Consider the following 18,795-nt stretch of genomic DNA (forward strand, 5'->3'; position numbering starts at 1 on the left):
GCCCATTTTTTTTCCTCCTTGGAGAGTAAATATTAAGGTACAGTATATATGAAGAGGCTGAGGGGGTATTGATTGCTACAGCTCAGTAGTATTATGGATAGCTTATATTCTATATTTGAGGAATACCTTTTTCTATTGTGTTACTCAATTATTGCAAAAAGTGCCCCGTTCAATGAATGTGTGCTTTTTTCACACATCAAAAAAATGTATATTGATTTTACATCACAAAGGTGATTACAGAAAGGGTGCAGGATCAGCCACGTTCTTTGACAATGACATGCTGGGAAACGGTGTTCCGTTCTAAAATGTATTGCCACAAACTGTATGCATAGAGGAAAACAGGCACCATCAGGATGCAACAAACCAATCCACCATGCTACCTTGTCTCACCATGGCAAATGCTGTTATCTTTAGAAAGAGAAATGAATGCGGCATACGGTACAACATCCTGAGCCCTACAATATTATGCTTTGGAGTGTGGGTGACTTCCTGATTCTTGCTATGTATTATTCTCAAGTCACTGCTTTACTTAATAAAGTTAGCCCTTGAACAGAAAAGGGCTATTTGTGAGCAGACAGACATTTCCATTTATCTGGATTTTTCCTAGTTTCTTCCCCAGTAAAATGTGTTAGGGTCACAAGTCACATGGCATTTTTACGGCTCCCTAATTGATTAAGTAACTTGTGATCAGGATTGAAGAAGCCAGTGGTGTTTTAAATCTCTTAGGTAGAATTGCTAAAGGAGTAGGAAATTTAACCATTTCCCTTGTTAGAAAGCACAGGTGTTGCCCGAGGCAACATTCCTAGGGTAATTAGGCTTAGATGGCATTTATTGGCTAGTTGCAAAGTTTAGGTTTACTTTTTTTCTCATCACATTCAAATAACTGTTTGGGTGGCTCTAGGCACAAAGATTGCCATCACATGCTTATCTGGATTGTTTAACTGCATGAGATAGGACATGGGGAACACTGTCTCACTCTTGCCCGCCCCCATAGGATCTCATCCGAAATAAGATGTACTGTGCCCTGTGCAGATATTCTAGCACATAAGCTTAAAATTCACTAAGTATTTATATAAGGAAACTTGTGACCTGGATATTTGCTAAAGATGAACAGAAAAAGGCTGACAAACACAACCAAAAAAAGTTCTTTTGTAAATTTAAGCAAGTTCTTTTCCTGTACTAAGTATTCATCTAGCTCTACTAATTTCTTTTGGAAGTTTTGAATTTCAGCTTCTGTCTGACCTTTTTGAAGTTAGGTAAACAAAACTGAACTCCGCAGGCAATGATTTAACAAAATGACTTGTATAAACGAGCATCTAATTTCTGTATCATTCTCCTCCCTTATTAATACAGCCTCCACAGGGAGGTGAAAACTAATTTACAAGCCCTGTGTGCCTATTATTAGTTTCAACTGTGTCTTGCATTTGTCTATATTAAGTTTTGTTACCCAATGTGCATACACACACACTTTCTTTACCTACCTTTTGGAAGCACTGCTAAAAGATTAGCATCGATGTCCTTTGTGCTATTAGCAAGTTCCTCTTTATCCTCAAATGAAAATTCTTTCTGAAAACTGAAAACAATATCTGGTTTACTGAGCTGTGAACACTTCAGCTACAGATCAAATTAAGCCAAGATATACAGAGATTTACTTCATGATACCTTAACTTACAGATACAAAGAAGCGTATTTGCCATGATTTCAGGAGACACAGAAACAAGGCCAGACTCCCATTAATGGGACAATTAATGGAAGCAGTACAGTAAACAAAATCAATGTAAGTGCTACAATAGGTTTAACGTAATATAAGTAGTACACCTCTGAAAGAGTAAAGAAACTGAAACCAAAGCCAGGCTTTGGCAAGTGTACAGTGCTTGATTTATATGATTATTTTTATTACAAATATTTGAACTGTAAAAGTGATAAACAAAGGAAACACTATTTTTCAATTCACGTCATACAAGTACTGTAGTGCAATCTTTTTATTGTGAAAGTGCAATTTACAAATGTAGATTTTTTTTTAAAACACAAATGCACTCAAAAACAAAAAGTAAAAATTTAAAGCCTACAAGTCCACTCAGGCCTACTTCTCGTTCAGCCAATCGCTAAGACAAACAAGTTTGTTTACATTTATGGGAGATAAAGCTGAGCACTTATTTACAACGTCACCAGAAAGTGAGAACAGGCACTCGCATGGGACTTTTGTAGCCGGCATTGCAAGGTATCTATGTGCCAGATATGCAAAACATTTGTATGCCCCTTCATGCTTCAGCCACTATTCCAGAGGACATGCTTCCATGCAGATGACGCTCATTAAAAAAATAATGTGTTAATTAAATTTGTGACTGAACTCCTTGGGGAAGAATTGTATGTCTCCGGCTCTATTTTACCCGCATTCTGCCATATATTTCATGTTGTAGTTGTCTCAGATGACGACTCAGCACATGTTCATTTTAAGAACACTTTCGCTGCAGATTTGACAAAACGCAATGAAGGTACCAATGTGAGATTTCTAAAGACAGCTATAGCACTCGACCCAAGGTTTAAGAATCTGAAGGCCTTCCAAAATCTGAGAGGGACAAGGTGCAGAGCACGCTTTCAGAAGTCTTAAAAGTGCAACACTCCAATGCGGAAACTACAGAACCTGAACCACCAAAAAAGAAAATCGACCTTCTGCCGGTGACATTTGACTCAGATGATGAAAATGAACATGCATCAGTCCGCACTGCTCTGGATTGTTATCGAGCAGAACCAGTGATCAGCATGGATGCATGTCCTCTGGAATGGTGGTTGAAGCATGAAGAGACATATGAATCTTTAGCGCATCTGGCATTAGGGTGATCAGACAGCAAGTGTGAAAAATCAAGACAGGGGTTGGGCCTTATATAGGCGCCTATATAAGAAAAAGCCCTGAATTTCAGGAGATATCAGGATATCTGGTCATCCTATCTGGCATGTAAATACTTTGCGATGCTGGCTATAATGGTGCCATGTGAAAACCTCTTCTCACTTTCAGGTGACATTGTGAACAAAAAGTGGGCAGCATTATCCCCTGTAAATGTAAACAAACTTGTTTGACTGAGCAATTGGCTGAACAAGAAGTAGGACTGAGTGGACTTATAGGCTCTAAAGTTTTGCAATGTTTTATTTTTAAATGCAGGGTTTTTTTGGTACCTAATTCTACATTTGTAAGTTCAACTTTCATGATAAAGATACTGCACTACAGTACTTGTATTAGGTGAATTGAAAAATACTATTTCTTTTGTTTTTATAGTGAAAATATTTGTAATCAGAAATAAATATAAAGTGAGCACTGTATACTTTGTATACTGTGTTGTAATTGATATCAATATATTTGAAAATGTTGAAAACATCCAAAAATATTCTATTATTTAACAGTGCGATTAATCACATTTACATTTTTTAATCGCACGATTAATCAAGATTAATTTTTTTTAATCAGTTGACAGCCCTAATTTATACCTGAAATAGTCTTGGTAAAACTATTCCTTATAAATAGCTTTAATGTTAACATTTCACACAATATGGCAGGTTATATTTATCTTTCCAGTACTATATGACACATTCTAAACAGAACACCCTTGGTACAATTAACATGACATTTATGAGATACACACGCATACATCTATAGATCTAACATGGCTTTTAGAACGCAGGCCATCCAGCATCTTTTCTTGTTAAAAAAAAAAGGCTTGACTGTCCACTTATATAAGAAAAATATTTCTTGAAATACAGATGTTTAGCATTATTTGACATTTTTATGTAAAATACAGGTGTTATACCATCTAGACATCTTCAGTTGGCACTGAGGGTATGTCTACACTAGAAACGCTACAGCAGCACAGCTGTAACGTAGGCACTTACTTCAGTGATGGAGGGGGTTCTTCCATCACTGTACTAACTCCACCTCTCTGAGAAGAGGCAGCTGGGTCGACAGAAGATCTTGCGGTGTCTACATTGTGGTTTAGGTTGGCTTAATTACATCGCACATGGCCAAGCCACAGAAGACTCGGAGAAGAAAGTCAGGAGAAGATGCCAGGGCTAGGCCTGGCCATTCCTGAGGCAAGGAAGTGATCATGAGATATGTGCACGAGAGGCAAAGTCTCCCACATGCCACAGCTAGGCATGAGGGCTTGCCCTAAAAGTGAGGATGAAATTACTATATGTGCTGGTTGGACAAGTTGCATTAACTGCTAATGAAAGCTAATAAGTTGAATGCTCAGATTCCCATTATCTTGTTGATAACAGAAATCTGTACCTCAGCATGGAGTAAAACAATTTAATGCCTCAAAAAACATACTGTGACCATCAGCAAACGGGGTAAGTCTGGCTTTCATTTTAAGCTGCCAGAGGCTAAGAAAAGCTCACTGCATATTTCCATGTATCCAGTGTTGACAAACTCTTCTGATTTTATTGTGAGTCTTATGACGTGCCATTTTCTTTAAGCCACAGATCCTAGCATTGTTTGATTACAAGAGAATCCCAGCTTTCATTTAAAAAGTTCATAGCCCTCATCACTGTGGGGAAAACCTTGAAAATGTGAATAATATTGGCTCAAAATTCATAAAGTTAAATAAACTCAAAATTAGTTATTTAAAAAATCTGATTACTTAAACTAATCTTTGGGTGTCAGCCTGACTCATGACTTTTGAATCCCTAGGTCAGTGAATCTCAACCAGGAGTACACGTACCCCTGGGGGTACACAGAATCTTCCAGGGGGTACATCAACTCATCTAGGTATTTGCCTAGTTTTAGAACAGGCTATATGAAAACATTAGCAAAGTCAGTATAAACTAAAATTTCATATAGACAATGACTTGTTTATACTGCTCTATATACCATATGTGGAAATGCAAGTACAATATTTATATTCCAATTGATTTATTTTATAATTGTATGGCAAAAATGAGAAAATAAGCAATTTTTCAGAAATAGTGTGCTGTGACACTTTTGTATTTTTACATCTGATTTTGTAAGCAAGTAGTTGTTAAGTGGGGTGTAACTTCGGGTACACAAAACAAATCAGACTCCTGAAAGGGATACAGTAGTCTAGAAAGGTTGAGAGCCATGGCCAGAGGGCTAGTAGTATCATTGACAACAGTGATTGCGCTGCCGTAGTGCATGTGAAATAACATAATACTTTGAGTTTAGTTCAATATAGACTCCTGACACTGGAAAGCATTTAAGCACATTTTAATTAAGCATGTGCTTACATCCCTCTTTGACTCAAAGGGTGTAAGCCCTTGCCTATGCCGGCCACTATGTCTTCTGTGGGTTTTCTGCTTTTCCTCAGCCCCCGTCTCAAGGCCTCAAGTTTGTTGTTGTTCTTTTAAAGGTCTTCTACATAGGACCATGTGTGCTGTAAACTGGTGTGGCAGCATGCCCGTCAGGTAGCTTCAGCTCGCATAAAGAATTTTGAGGCAGGTTTAATAGTAAGTTGATGAGGGAGCTCTGGGAACACGTGTCCCTTTTTCATCATGCTGCCATCTGACTAGTTCAAAAACATTTACTTAATCAAATCAATGCCCCGTACTGCTTTATCCAGACAGCACGTCTATACCAACAGTAAAAGGCAAAAAGGAAGATATTGCTCTTTAAAAACAATACAATTTATCCAAAGAATGTGGCATAAAGAAATACAGTAGTCCTGAAAAAGTACAGATGTATTTACAACTTAGCACTGCGTGAGGGGCCTCTCACTGAAATCTGTGAGGGGATTTTTGGTTGGCCCTTTCCCAATTCCAGGAGAAAGGAAAATGGCCAAAGAGGACTTGGGATCCTGAAATTGACAGTCCCCAGGGCTAATGGGGGAGGCCAGCGCTCCACACCACTTGGGTCAGTGGGGGGGGGGGGTGTGTGTCAATGAGGGAGTCAAGAGCCCACAGCCTTCCTCAGTGTGAACTTGGGCTGCCAAGGCAGAATGATAGATAAGATAAGATAGAGCTCAAAACACAGCTGGGGAGAGAGCAGCAGCAGATTGGAGAGAGCGCGTGCTGGGGCGAGTCTCCTGCTCATACAGCAGAGTCATGTGCGCTGGTTTAGGGAGAGAGGAAGAGATGGAGGGCATCAAGTGCCAGAGCCAGAGGGGGACGTGGCCTGACAGGAGGGCAGAACGGGTCCTGGGGCAGTGCTACACCAGCAGCATCACAGCAGCGCATCCAGGTCCAGGAAGACTTTGCCGGACTCGTAAATTTGTTGTTACTGTAAAATTTATTGCATGTTAGAGACTGCTTGACCCTTACCCAAGTCATCTCCTCACAGCGCTCCCAGGGTGTTCTTTAATCACCAAAGAAACAGTTTTGGTGTAAATAAACTGTATATGTGTTTAAGTGAATGGCAGTGATTACAGGTTAAAAGGGTAACAAGGGAGTTAGGAGTATCCTGGAGTAGGGGCACCCTCATCCCCACGCAGAGTTTAGGGTTGCCAACAGTCCCTTATTTCTTCGTCTCTGTACAGCAAAATTGGGAGTTGCTGAGTGCTGCAAAAACAGCAAGAAATCATCCTATGGAATGTAGGTGAGTACTGATTATTAATTCTTAATAATAAATAATATCGGGTGGTGGGGTGAGGGTGCTAAGAAAACAGTCCCTTATTTGTGAAATACGTTGGCAATCCTTGCCCATAGAGAGACTGAGGTAAATGTGAAGGAACCTCTGAGCTCAGTCCTCCCTGCATAGTGTGAGTCTGCTCATGCATGGGTAGGAGGGAAAGTCAAGGTGGGCAGGTACTGGATGAAGTGAGTCGAGGAGGGACTGAGATCCTTTTGTTGCTTGGTTAAGCTGGGGAACTACATACATACAGAAATTCCCCTACTACAGTGGGACAAATCCCCCCTTATAACAACATTAAATACAAATGTTTATTTGCAAGCTCAATTGAACTCAAAGTACTGAGATCATGGTAACTAAGAACAATGGTTTCAGTACTGCAGGTCATGAGAGGCAAAGGTTTTAATAAGATGCTGACATTTATTTCTCACTGATTTTCTCTTTTTGTAGATGGGGAAAATATTTAGAGATTCCCTCCTTTGCTCCATTAGTTATTTTCTGCTGGAAGAGCTGTTGCAGCCCCAACGTTAGCTGATTCTGTTGGGTCACATAATCTGTGGTCTCTTGATTTATACATAATCTAGTATTTAAAAGACATCTTTAAATTCCCTCCCCCTACTCCCACATTCTAGCAATATTCATTCTCCATTCCAAAAGCTTAAAAAGCTAAAAACGTAACGTAATATGATTAGGTGCTGATTCTGGGCAGCTGTACTAGAAACTTTCGTGTTGGAGTACTTTACTGTTAAACACTTCAGTTTTTAGTATTAAAATGATTTATGGCACAAACTCAGGATTTTTACTGTTTGCCTTTCTTGCACTTTTCTGGCTGAAACTGAAAAAGTTATTTTACCACCTTCTCTTCTGTTTTCTCCTTAACAAAGCCATTGTTAGATCTGGATTCTGCACAGGATTCAGAGAAAAAAGAAATGCATCCAACGTCCTCGGCTGGAAGATGTCTTGTAATTATATTTCATGAAGCGTGATCAAGATCATGGGGTGCCACAAGCTCCTGTTTATTTCCAGACATGATAAAAAGTGTTGGAGTATTTTCCCCAGTGAAAAGTTTAATAATAAAATAATCTTCAGGAATCCACACGAATCGTGTCAAATGTGTCTGGTAGCATTTCCTAGTCTCCATATTTTAGTTTATTCCTTTAAATGCAATCACTTTTTTTGTGTGGCATAAGAGGAGAATTTAATAATCAAACTAGCTGTACTGCTCTCCTCGGACAATATTTGGGCAGGCAGTTGTTTTTAGACAACTGGGATTAACATTTGAAAAAAAAAAAAAAAAAAACCTTTACCTGCCACTGTAGCATGTAATGTTTGAATTAGCTGCTCCATTAACCTAGTTATATATCCAGAAGCAAAACAGCAATTTGATTCAAATCCTATCGGCAACAGTGTTCAGACATTGCTTCCTCCCATCTACTATGGGATATTTTACTTCAGGATTTAAAATTACAACAGAAATACATCATCATAAGATAGGTTTGCTACACAAATTGGGCATATGGTTCTTGTTTCTCATTCTCTCCTTACATCACTTCCTCCACTTGCTCTTTGAAAGGGAAAAATTTTGATGTCACAGTTAAGTCCCTCTCCTCTAAGGTGTTCATTCTGATTTCTCCTGTCGCCCACTTTAAGGTCCTCCTATTCCCTTTCCCCCTTTTCTCTACAATGCACAAAGAATGAGGGGGCATGGAACAATAAAGGTGGAGAGAAAGAGCCAAGAAAAAAAAAAAGGGTACTTTGTGTAGTAGAGTCCTGTTGAGCAAATGCTTAAATAAGTTACTTCAAAACACCTAACTAACAAGCATTTAGATACATAGTTTTTTGTCAAGTTGTTACAGGGCAAAGAATAATTTTCAAAAACGTCAGAAGCAATATAGATTGAAATGGTTATTACAGGTTATAATCTTACTATCAAGAAACTGGAAAGATAAAAGGAATTTTACAATGTTTTACCTTAATGCTCTCCTTCTTTGGAGTAGTTTTGAGGTTTTAAATCTGACTGAATTCTCTTTGTCAAAATCTACGAGAGAGGAAAAACACAGTAAAGAAGCCGTGTATTAATATTTAACATTTAAATGGCTGTATCATTATCTCAACTCTTTGATGTTGGAAATGGTAGTGTCTTAGATTCTATAGTTGAATGAATATGTACAGCTGCATGCCTAAAATGGTGACAACTTAGTCTTGAGAAAAAGTACAGAGACCATATGTTCCAATAAGTTTTTAATATTCTTTGTGACAACTAAATAAATATGGTTCAAGTGGTTTAAACACAGGAGACTGAGCCAGAAACTAATAAATTCTAACCCTGACTCTGGCTGCATCTTCCTCTGTGACCTTGGGCAAGTTACTTAGGCTCTTTGCCTCAGTTTCCCTGATTGTCAAATGGACATATTTGCCTGCTTAACAGGGGAGTATTGAGTTTAAGGTTTATAAAATATCATAGAATCATAGACTCTCAGGGTTGGAAGGGACCTCAGGAGGTCATCTAGTTCAACCTCCTGCTCAAAGCAGGACCAAACCCAACTAAATCATCCCAGCCAGGGCTTTGTCAAGCCGGACCTTAAAAACCTCTAAGGAAGGAGATTCCACCACCTCCCTACTTTGAAGATGAAAAGGGTTACAAAAGCATATTGTAACAAACATGGGTTGGACCCTAAGGTTATTATAAAAACTGCACATTCGCTGAAAAAAATCAGACATACCTAAGTAAATGTTTGGTGCAGCAATGGATTCTGATGTCAGTGGCAAACATTAGTAAAGGTTCCCCTAGTATCTGGCAACAACCAACAATCTTCCTGAATAAACTGGGAATACGTTTAGTCATTTCCATCCTTGGGTCTTATTCACCGTGGGTGTAAAGGTGTGTTAGATACAATCCTGTTTAAACACTTATAGCTGGCAGGGTTCTAGCACAGAACCCCTAATACTGAAGACCCATACTATGCACTAGGGAGGTAAGCAGTCAATAGTAAGGTTAGGAGACTGAGAAACAACCCGATCAGGGAAGTTATGCTAGAAACCAGCTAGCAGCTATTTAAACACAGATGAAGCTACCATGATTTGCTCCTAGTAGGGAAACAGCCTTCGGTCCCATCTGCACTGAAGTGAGTTGTCTCAAGGGACCAAGATACAGAATGGTTGTTCCGTGACATAACTGAGGGATTGTTGCATCTTGCAATGTAGACAGCTACATGACCAACACTTTAACATGATTCAAGGACATGGTTAAAAGCTGGTATGTGCCATCTACACTGAGATGGTACTGTGGTGTAACCATGTTGCGGGACAACAGGTTTGTAACCAGTACCCAACACAGCTATTTATAATCTTGATGGAACCTATGATGTAACCAAGGGATATTAGTAGAATAATGGTGTAATTAGGTTTAATGTAGCTGGTTACCAAGAGCTATATTGTCAACGGGTCTCATGTCTGTACAACCTTTAAAAATTTGCTCGCTTATTCTCTCTTCCCACGCCTCAGAGATACATAGATTTAAATGGAGACCATTTAAATAGGATTATAAAAAGGCTATAAAATATGTAAACCAATGACCTTTTTCTAGAATACCGGAATACACTGAAACAATTCAATATTTAAAGCAATCTTGTTAACAAGTAAACAGTATTCTTCTAGTTTATATGGGCATTATCATCTTTCCTGGTTTTTGTTGGCATTTTGTTTCTCTTTCCAACTAACTACATGGAAAATAAAGCTCATTAATGTCAAAATGTCAGCAGAGACATTTTGTAAGACCAGCTACAAAGTGTTATAAGCAAAGATTTACGAATGGTTTACTAATCATTACATTAATAATTTAAAAAAATATTCCATAAACATTTTCTAGAAAGGCCAGATTTATAATACTGTAAAAGCACAGCGGATAAAAATTCCCCACAAAAAATCCAACACAGTACGAGTTTGGTTAATCAAAACCAGGCATGCATAAAATTTATAACCATTCAAATAGTATATAACCCATCTTATACTATTTGGTACAAAAACAGCTGTCCAGTACAAAAACCACATGTAGGCCACAGAAAAATTCCTCCCCATTGCAGCCAAAAAAGAGAGAGAGCAGCTTTCATCATCTGAAATTTGAAGAAGAGGGAAGGGGCAGTGGCTGGCAGAGGGGCATGACGGACTCTGTTACTCATGAAACACATTTAACATTTTAAAATTGCTGTGCCCTTTAGAGGGCAAATTCATCTACTCCTGCAAACAATTGTTTATGGTATACAGCTGTTTTTATGGGTCCCCTTGCCGTGATTCATTCACATGTGGAAGACTTGTTAGAGTGTAATAAAAAGTAACTTACTGTCACAATCTACTAAACCTTAAAATTTAGTTAATAAAAACATTAGAAGAATGGCAAAAAAGGCTCCTTTCAGGAGAACTTAACAGGTCCACAGAACAATCATGGCTCTATTTCAATGGTTAACCTAAAAACATACACAGTCCAGTATGCTAAAGAGAAATCACTGCAAATGTAACAATATTGTGTTCCCTCAACAGTGACAAGAAGATTATAAACACACTTATAATCCTATCAGAAATAATTTTAAGTATTTGTATTTACAATTCAGAGTATGTTTACTTCAGTGTTACATTATGAACTTGCTTGCAAGTTAAACCATTCAATATATTTCCACTCAATCTACAAAATAGTGGTTAAAAACAAAAGCAGTTAGAATATTAACTTAGGAAACCTGGACAGTCCATTGTTATTCAGTACATTTAAAGGCCTTAATTCAACTGCAAGCTAAGCTAATTAGAAGATCCATCTAATCCGATTTTTGAAAAGTGACCTTTAAGGAAATTATAAAATAGACTAGATGCCAAACTGAGTACTAATTACTAAAGTACCAAATGCTTCTATGTAAGGACAAATAGTATGCATATACATTAAAAAAAGGGGAGGGGGATGGGGAGAAATCAATTGCATTCTTCTCGATCCACTTTGAACTCTTACCTTGCTCCTCAGAGTATTTAACATTTCCCAGATAGCTGGAGATCCAAGGATTTCTGAACATGGTTGCACAAACAAAGGATTCAGCAATGAAAAACTACAATGGGAGCTAATTCTCAACCAGCCACAGCCCTAGGCCCGTCTAAGCAATACTGTGTAGAGATTTTTCATAGCACAGGACTGAAGCTGTCAGGCTATCGCGTCCCAGGGAGTACAGTAAATGCATAGCAATAGGCTGCAAAGTAGAGCAGCTCAAACCCAGTAATCAGATTACAAGCAGAAATTAGGCACATGAATGCTAAAACAAATTGGACAGTGGTGATTGGGAGCGTTATAATATTACTACTTCAAAGCTCTAGCCAAATCACAAATTATATTCTAGCAAGAAGATACTGCAGAAACCCAATAGTTTTTACAGGAAAATAAATTTCTCTCAAAAAGAGGAGTAATTCCTTCTTATCTCTAATCAGAATAAACTGCAAAGAATGCTTAAACACAAAGTAAAGCACAGCAACTGGGCTGTCAGAAGACTGACTTTTAATCATATCATTATGCTTAACATTTTGCCCATCTGATAGGCCAAAAAGGAATGTTTAAGCAGCCAAGATTTATGGGTAACATATGAACAAAATTACTGGTGGGAGAAGGGGAGTTAAGAACAGATACCCGGACACGCATTTTAATTTGAGACAGAAGATGTAGAACTGTAAGACAATTTATCTAATAAGTGCAGCAGAGCTGCCACATTTATCTTAAAGTAGATTTTATAGGTTTTGGATTCATTGTGGACTTCAATAATGAGAATTTCAGGATCCTTTATATTCCAGTCTGGAAGCACTTCTTCTGAAGGGTGCAATAACTGTTTTACAAAGCAGGCCTGTTCAATCATCTCAGGAGTAAAATGAAGTAACCAACCGACCAAAGAGGTGTTAAAAATGGCTGTGACAAAAATTCACACACACAAACCCAAAACAGCCAAGGGCAATTATTGTATAACTAGTACTCTCCTTCCCCCTCCTCCGCCACTCAGAAGCACTTAAATGATTAAATACCAATGGGAGACTAAACAACAGTCAGGAGTGTTAGACTTACAAAATGTTAGTTTATGGGTGTGCAGGCATAGAGCCACTGCCTACTTAGCCTGTACGTTCCTTGGGGCAGGAACTGTGATAAATTATGCACCTGTATGGTGTCCAGTACAATGGGGACCTAATTCATCATAGGGATCTCTATACACTACCACAATACAAACATAGGAAAGACACTATTTTGGATTTAATGTTAGGAGACATCTAAGTTAACATATATGGTCCATTCAAAAGAAAGGAAAATGTTATTTTCAGCCAGTTTACCAGGAAGCAGTATGTATGCCTGCCAGGTTGTTTGAAGTGGTTTGCTTTTATTTTCTTTGGTGTTTAGGAGTAATTTCTGACTCGACTGGGGGGTGGGGGGTGCTATCACTTCTTCCAGTTTCTTTAAACCAGGGATTCTCAAACTGGGGGTCGGGACCCCTCAGGGGGTCATGAGGTTATTACATGGGGGGTCGCGAGCTGTCAGCCTCAACTCCAAACCCTGCTTTGCCTCCAGCCTTTATAATGGTGTTAAATATATTTAAAAGTGTTTTTATTTTATAAGGGGGGGGTCGCACTCAGAGGCTTGCTGTGTGAAAGGGGTCACCAGTATAAAAGTTTGAGAGCCACTGCTTTAAACAGCCTGTAGCATGTTTAATACAGGAGACAGGATCTGGGTTCTAGAGGTATAGCCAGACATCTCCTGGTTACCAGGTCTACTCATTGCAATTCTGGGGGGACAGTGGAGTGGGGAGGGAGGTTATGGCCATTATCTCTAAAATGGACCCACCTTCTTTGTGCTGGGCCCAAATACCTTATCCCTATAAGCTGAAGGCATCTTGTACTCCTTCACTCACCCTCTATGCAAGTCTCCTCTGGGACTTCAGCCATCATCTTGCTTGTGGTAGAGATACAATGAGCAGGAAAAAAGTATATGTAGTCTTGGAAGGACATCATAACTTCAAAACACCCCTCTATGAACTTGGTAATTTTAAATGAATTCTTACTCATGGTGTTCAAATGCTACTTATAGGATGTGTAAATAAGCCTGAGTTTCCAGAACAGCTGCCAATTCCACTGTGAAAGCAGAACTTATGACAGACACTACTGTGGGTAGGACTTCCTCTTCCAGCATTCGGGGCTGACAGTTCAAGAATGCAGGGGGTAGCTCATGAGTGTAAAGATAACTACTATGGAGGGCTCAAGGTCAGGGGAGGGAACAGATGAACTGCAACAGAGAATATCCATATCTGATTTTTCCCAAATGATCATTTGGTCTAGAGCTCAGCATCAAAGCTCTCTTCACCTGAAACTGGAATTATTCACCAGTTGCTGCTCTGTGCAGGATATCCATGAATACATGCCACTGATCTCAGTACTGAATACTACTTCTAACATAGCATTCTGTGACCCTACATTACTGGCACACCACGCTCGGATAATGGGTCTGTTCCGGTCCTTCAGAATTAGTTCTGTTGGAGGCAGAGGATTAAAATACAATAGCAGTGTGGCGCCATGCAGAGACAGGAGGAATTTGGACACATACTTCAGTCTTCAAGAGAGTTTCTCCATCCTCTATATAATGAGCAAGTCCACCCTCCCCTGCCCCCCATACTCACAATTTGACCTAACCTCCTTTGTGGCAAAACCTAGTTTCATAGGGCCCATGGGATCAGTGATGAGACTACTGTTACACTAAAACCAGTCCCATGAAACGACCCATCCATCTGGCATTAAAAAACAAAGGGGGGGGCGGTCTTTCCATGAAGAGGGAGATCTCCAAATATTCCAAGGTTGCCATTCTGTCCTTTAAAATGATCAAGTGATCAAGAGCAGAAGCGTGTCCATCTTAGTGATAGAGCAAGGTTATGTTATAGATCTGCCGTTACTTCCTTGCCCATCCCATCCCCCAGACCAATTTTTAAATGTCAGATGCCTCTAACATATGAGCACAGCTGGAAGTTAATGAAAAAATTAGGTTAAGCATACATTTCTAATCAAAACCAGACTGCCCACGAAAGATCTGTTGGCAGCTGAAGATTGTTCTGTAACTTCCCTCAGGAACTGCGGCAAATCATCATCATTTTGTTTGGGGACCCTGATCGTTGTAATCAAAGCTGGAGCTCAGACTGCTTGTAAGCTGCTTTCAACTTACAGTACAGCTATGTCCAGGAGTCAGCCCACTCCCACCCCCAATCACGACATTTTAAAAAATATTAAATGTTGAGTTTTAGTTCTTGGAAGTTTGTTCTCAAGCCTTTCTCTGCAATCACGAGGGCTAGATGCTACATTGTAAAATGGCATCTTAGATTGTGCCACAATCACACGACTCTGGGGACCGTGGCCACATGCAACAAGAGCAAAACAAAACCAAACCACCACAAATTCAGGACAAAGTTGGCATTTTTTCCTAATGTTTCCAGAAAGAAAGAAAAAGAAAGAAAGAAAACAACCAACCACAACACAGCTACCAGCCCCCAAAATAAAGTTATATAAAATTAAAGTATTTGTCCTGTGGTACGTTAAACAGAAAATGATTATCCACACTATGTTCAAGCAAGACTGCACACTGTTTTTTAAAATAAAATATATTGTGGGTTGATGGCATCAACCAACCTCACATACACCTCATCATCCCCTCCCTCCATATATATTGGCAAGTGCTATTCTCATTTTTCCTTAGTGAAGGTAATTTATGCAGGATTTCTACCCTGGGATAATATCTCCTGACATGAGATCATCCCTTGATGGGAAGTATGTTTAATCCTTTTCACTTACAGACTCATAGACTTTAAGGTCAGAAGGGACCATTATGCTCATCTAGTCTGACCTCCTGCACAATGCAGGCCATACAATCTCACCCATCCACTTCTATAACAAACCCCTAACCTATGTCTGAGTTATTGAAGTCCTCAAACTGTGGTTTGAAGACCTCAAGCTGCAGAGAATCCTCCAGCAAGTGACCCGTGCCCCATGCTGCAGGGCAAGGCGAAAAACCTCCAGGGCCTCTGTCAATCTGCCCTGGAGGAAAATTCCTTCCCAACCCCAAATATGGCGATCAGTTAAACCCTGAGCATGTGGGCAAGACTCACCAGCCAGCACCCAGGTAAGAATTATCTGTAGTAACTCAGATCCCAACCCATCCCATCCCAGACCACTGGGCATACTTACCTGCTGATAATTTGGCAATTGATCTTTGATTAATTGCCAAAATTAGGCTCTCTCATCATACCATCCCCTCCATAAACTTATCAAGCTTAGTCTTAAAGCCAGATATGTCTTTTGCCCCCACTACTCCCCTTGGAAGGCTGTTCCAGAACTTCACTCCTCTAATGGTTAGAAACCTTCGTCTAATTTCAAGTCTAAACTTCCTAGTGTCCAGTTTATATCCATTTGTTCTTGTGTCCACATTGGTACTAAGATTAAATAATTCCTTTCCCTCCCTAATATTAATCCCTCTGATATATTTATAAAGAGCCATCATATCCCCCCTCAACCTTCTTTTGGTTAGGCTAAACAAGCCAAGCTCTTTGAGTCTCCTTTCATAAGACAGGTTTTCCATTTCTCGGATCATCCTAGTAGCCCCTCTATGAACCTGTTCCAGTTTGAATTCATCCTTCTTAAGCATGGGAGACCAGAACTGCACACAGTATTCCAGATGAGGTCTCACCAGTGCCTTGTACAACGGTACTAACACCTCCTTATCTTTGCTGGAAATACCTCGCCTGATGCATCCTAAAACTGCATTAGCTTTTTTAACGGCCATATCACATTGGCGGCTCATAGTCATCCTGTGATCAACCAATACTCCGAGGTCCTTCTCCTCCTCCTCTGTTACTTCCAACTGATGTGTCCCCAATTTATAACTAAAATTCTTGTTATTAATCCCTAAATGCATGACCTTGCACTTTTCACTATTAAATTTCATCCTATTACTATTACTCCAGTTTACAAGGTCATCCAGATCTTCCTGTATGATATCCCGGTCCTTCTCTGTGTTAACAATACCTCCCAGCTTTGTGTCATTCGCAAACTTTATTAGCACATTCCTGCTTTTTGTGCCAAGCTCAGTAATAAAAAGGTTAAATAAGATTGGCCCCAAAACTGATCCCTGAGGAACTCCACTTAACCTCCTTCCAGCCTGACAGTTCATCTTTCAGTATGACCCGTTGTAGTCTCCCCTTTAACCAGTTCCTTATCCACCTTTCAATTTTCATATTGATCCCCATCTTTTCCAATTTAACTAATAATTCCCCATGTGGAACCGTGTCAAATGCCTTACTGAAATTGAGGTAAATTAGATCCACTGAGTTTCCTTTGTCTAGAAAATCTGTTACCTTCTCAAAGAAGGAGATCAGGTTGGTTTGGCACGATCTACCTTTTGTAAAACCATGTTGTATTTTGTCCCAATTACCACTGACCTCAATGTCCTTAACTACTTTCTCCTTCAAAAATTTTTTCCAAGACCTTACATACTACAGATGTCAAACTTTCCTTTTATCACTTCTATTGTTATGCATTAAGTTCCAGAATCCTATGTTTCTGCATAATTATTACGTATTTACAGTAACTCCTCACTTAACATTGTAGTTATGTTCCTGAAAAATGCACTTTAAGTGAAATGATGTTAAGCAATTCCAATTTCCCCATAAGAATTAATGTAAACAGGGGAGGTTAGATTCCAGGGAAAAAAATTTTGCCAGACAAAAAGGCATTATATACATTTTAAACAATTTTAAACAAGCAATTTAATACAGGTATTAAACAGGCTGGCAGCCCCCCATCAGCTCCTCTATTCCGCCCGCCCACCGGCAGATCAGCGCCTTCCTCCTGTTCCCCCCACTTCCTGCCTGCAGCAATCAGCTGTCTTGCGGCATTCAGAAGGCTGGGGGGAGGAGTGAGGATGCGGCGCACGTCCTCCCCCTTCCCCCCAGCCTCCTGAATGCCGCGAACCAGCTGATTGCCGAGGGTAGGAGGCAGGGTAGGGAGGGGGGAGGCTGCATGCTGTGTCCTCGCTCCTCCCCTGAGCTTCCTGAATGCCGTAAACCAGCTCTTTGGCTAGTATTGCTATTTTGGACAAGTCTTCAGATAAACAGAACTCTGCATTGCATCACCAGATAGTTTAAAACAGGTCACACGTGAAGAAATCAAAAACAAAGTTAATGGTCATAACACAAGAACTAGGGGCCACCAAATGAAATTAATAGGCAGCAGGTTTAAAACAAACAAAAGGAAGTATTTTTTCCACACAGCGCACAGTCAACCTGTGGAATTCCTTGCCAGAGGATGTTGTCAAGGCCAAGACTATAACAGGGTTCAAAAAGGAACTAGATAAATTCACGGAGGATAGATCCATCAATGGCCATTAGCCAGGATGGGCAGGGATGGTGTCCCTAGCCTCTGTTTGCCCAAAGCTGGGAATGAGCAATAGAGGATGGATCACTTGATGATTACCTGTTCTGTTCATTTCCCCCTGGGGCACCTGGCATTGGTCACTGTTGGAAGACAAGATGCTGGGCTAGATGAACCTTTGGTCTGACCCAGTATGGAAGGTCTTATGTTCAGTAAAATGGCACTCTGAGTACTGAGCTATCTGATGAAAAATGCCAGATGTGTTGAAAGGACATGGCCCATCCACCTGTTCTATATAGGTTTCAGAGTAGCAGCATCCGAAGAAGTGAGCTGTAGCTCACGAAAGCTCATGCTGAAATAAATTTGTTAGTCTCTAAGGTGCCACAAGTACCCCTGTTCTATATACTTACACATGAATTCTCACTTGGAAAAAAGAACCAATACTTTTGTATGCACCCCAAGAATCTAGATACTCTTTGCATTACTGTTTCCATGAGCATTTTCCTCACTGAACAAAAGAAGTGAGATTTCTTGAAAGAGGCACCAATTTCAACAAGTCTCCTGCAAAAGATTATCAACTGCTTCCAAGAGCAGTAAGTTTTAAGAAAGATGGAGGCATGGAGGGATTTATTCCAGCATTCACGTAATGCATGTCAATATTCATTAGACTATATGTCAAGCCTATAGCATGATTTAAGATCAATACTTTTTAAAAAGTAAGTATTACGCATCCATTTAAGTTCTGGCTCATGTCAGTGAAGCCCATTCCCCAACCCAGTGATCTACTGTAGCGTATGGGGGTATCAGCAAGA

At 39.8% G+C, this 18,795-nt stretch overlaps 1 protein-coding gene across 5 annotated transcripts in view; it reads right to left on the bottom strand.

The window, feature by feature from the left end:
* Positions 1-18,795, bottom strand: part of SVIL (supervillin) — a 223,454-nt gene that overhangs the window by 80,143 nt on the left and 124,516 nt on the right. For 3 of the 5 annotated variants that reach the window (XM_039522304.1, XM_039522305.1, XM_039522303.1), the window contains 2 exons: positions 8,543-8,609; positions 1,482-1,573 (listed from right to left, as the gene is read on the bottom strand). Coding sequence is in view for 3 of the 5 variants with exons in the window: in XM_039522303.1 (XP_039378237.1) it covers positions 1,482-1,573; positions 8,543-8,609 (159 nt within the window). In the remaining 2 variants the exon portion in view is untranslated. Of the gene's footprint in view, positions 1-1,481; positions 1,574-8,542; positions 8,610-11,564; positions 11,641-18,795 lie in introns of those variants that run through there. The other 2 variants (XM_039522306.1, XM_039522302.1) reach the window with 1 other exon arrangement.

Source organism: Mauremys reevesii, linkage group 2, assembly GCF_016161935.1.
Source record: "Mauremys reevesii isolate NIE-2019 linkage group 2, ASM1616193v1, whole genome shotgun sequence".
In the NCBI taxonomy this organism is placed as follows: domain Eukaryota; kingdom Metazoa; phylum Chordata; order Testudines; family Geoemydidae; genus Mauremys; species Mauremys reevesii.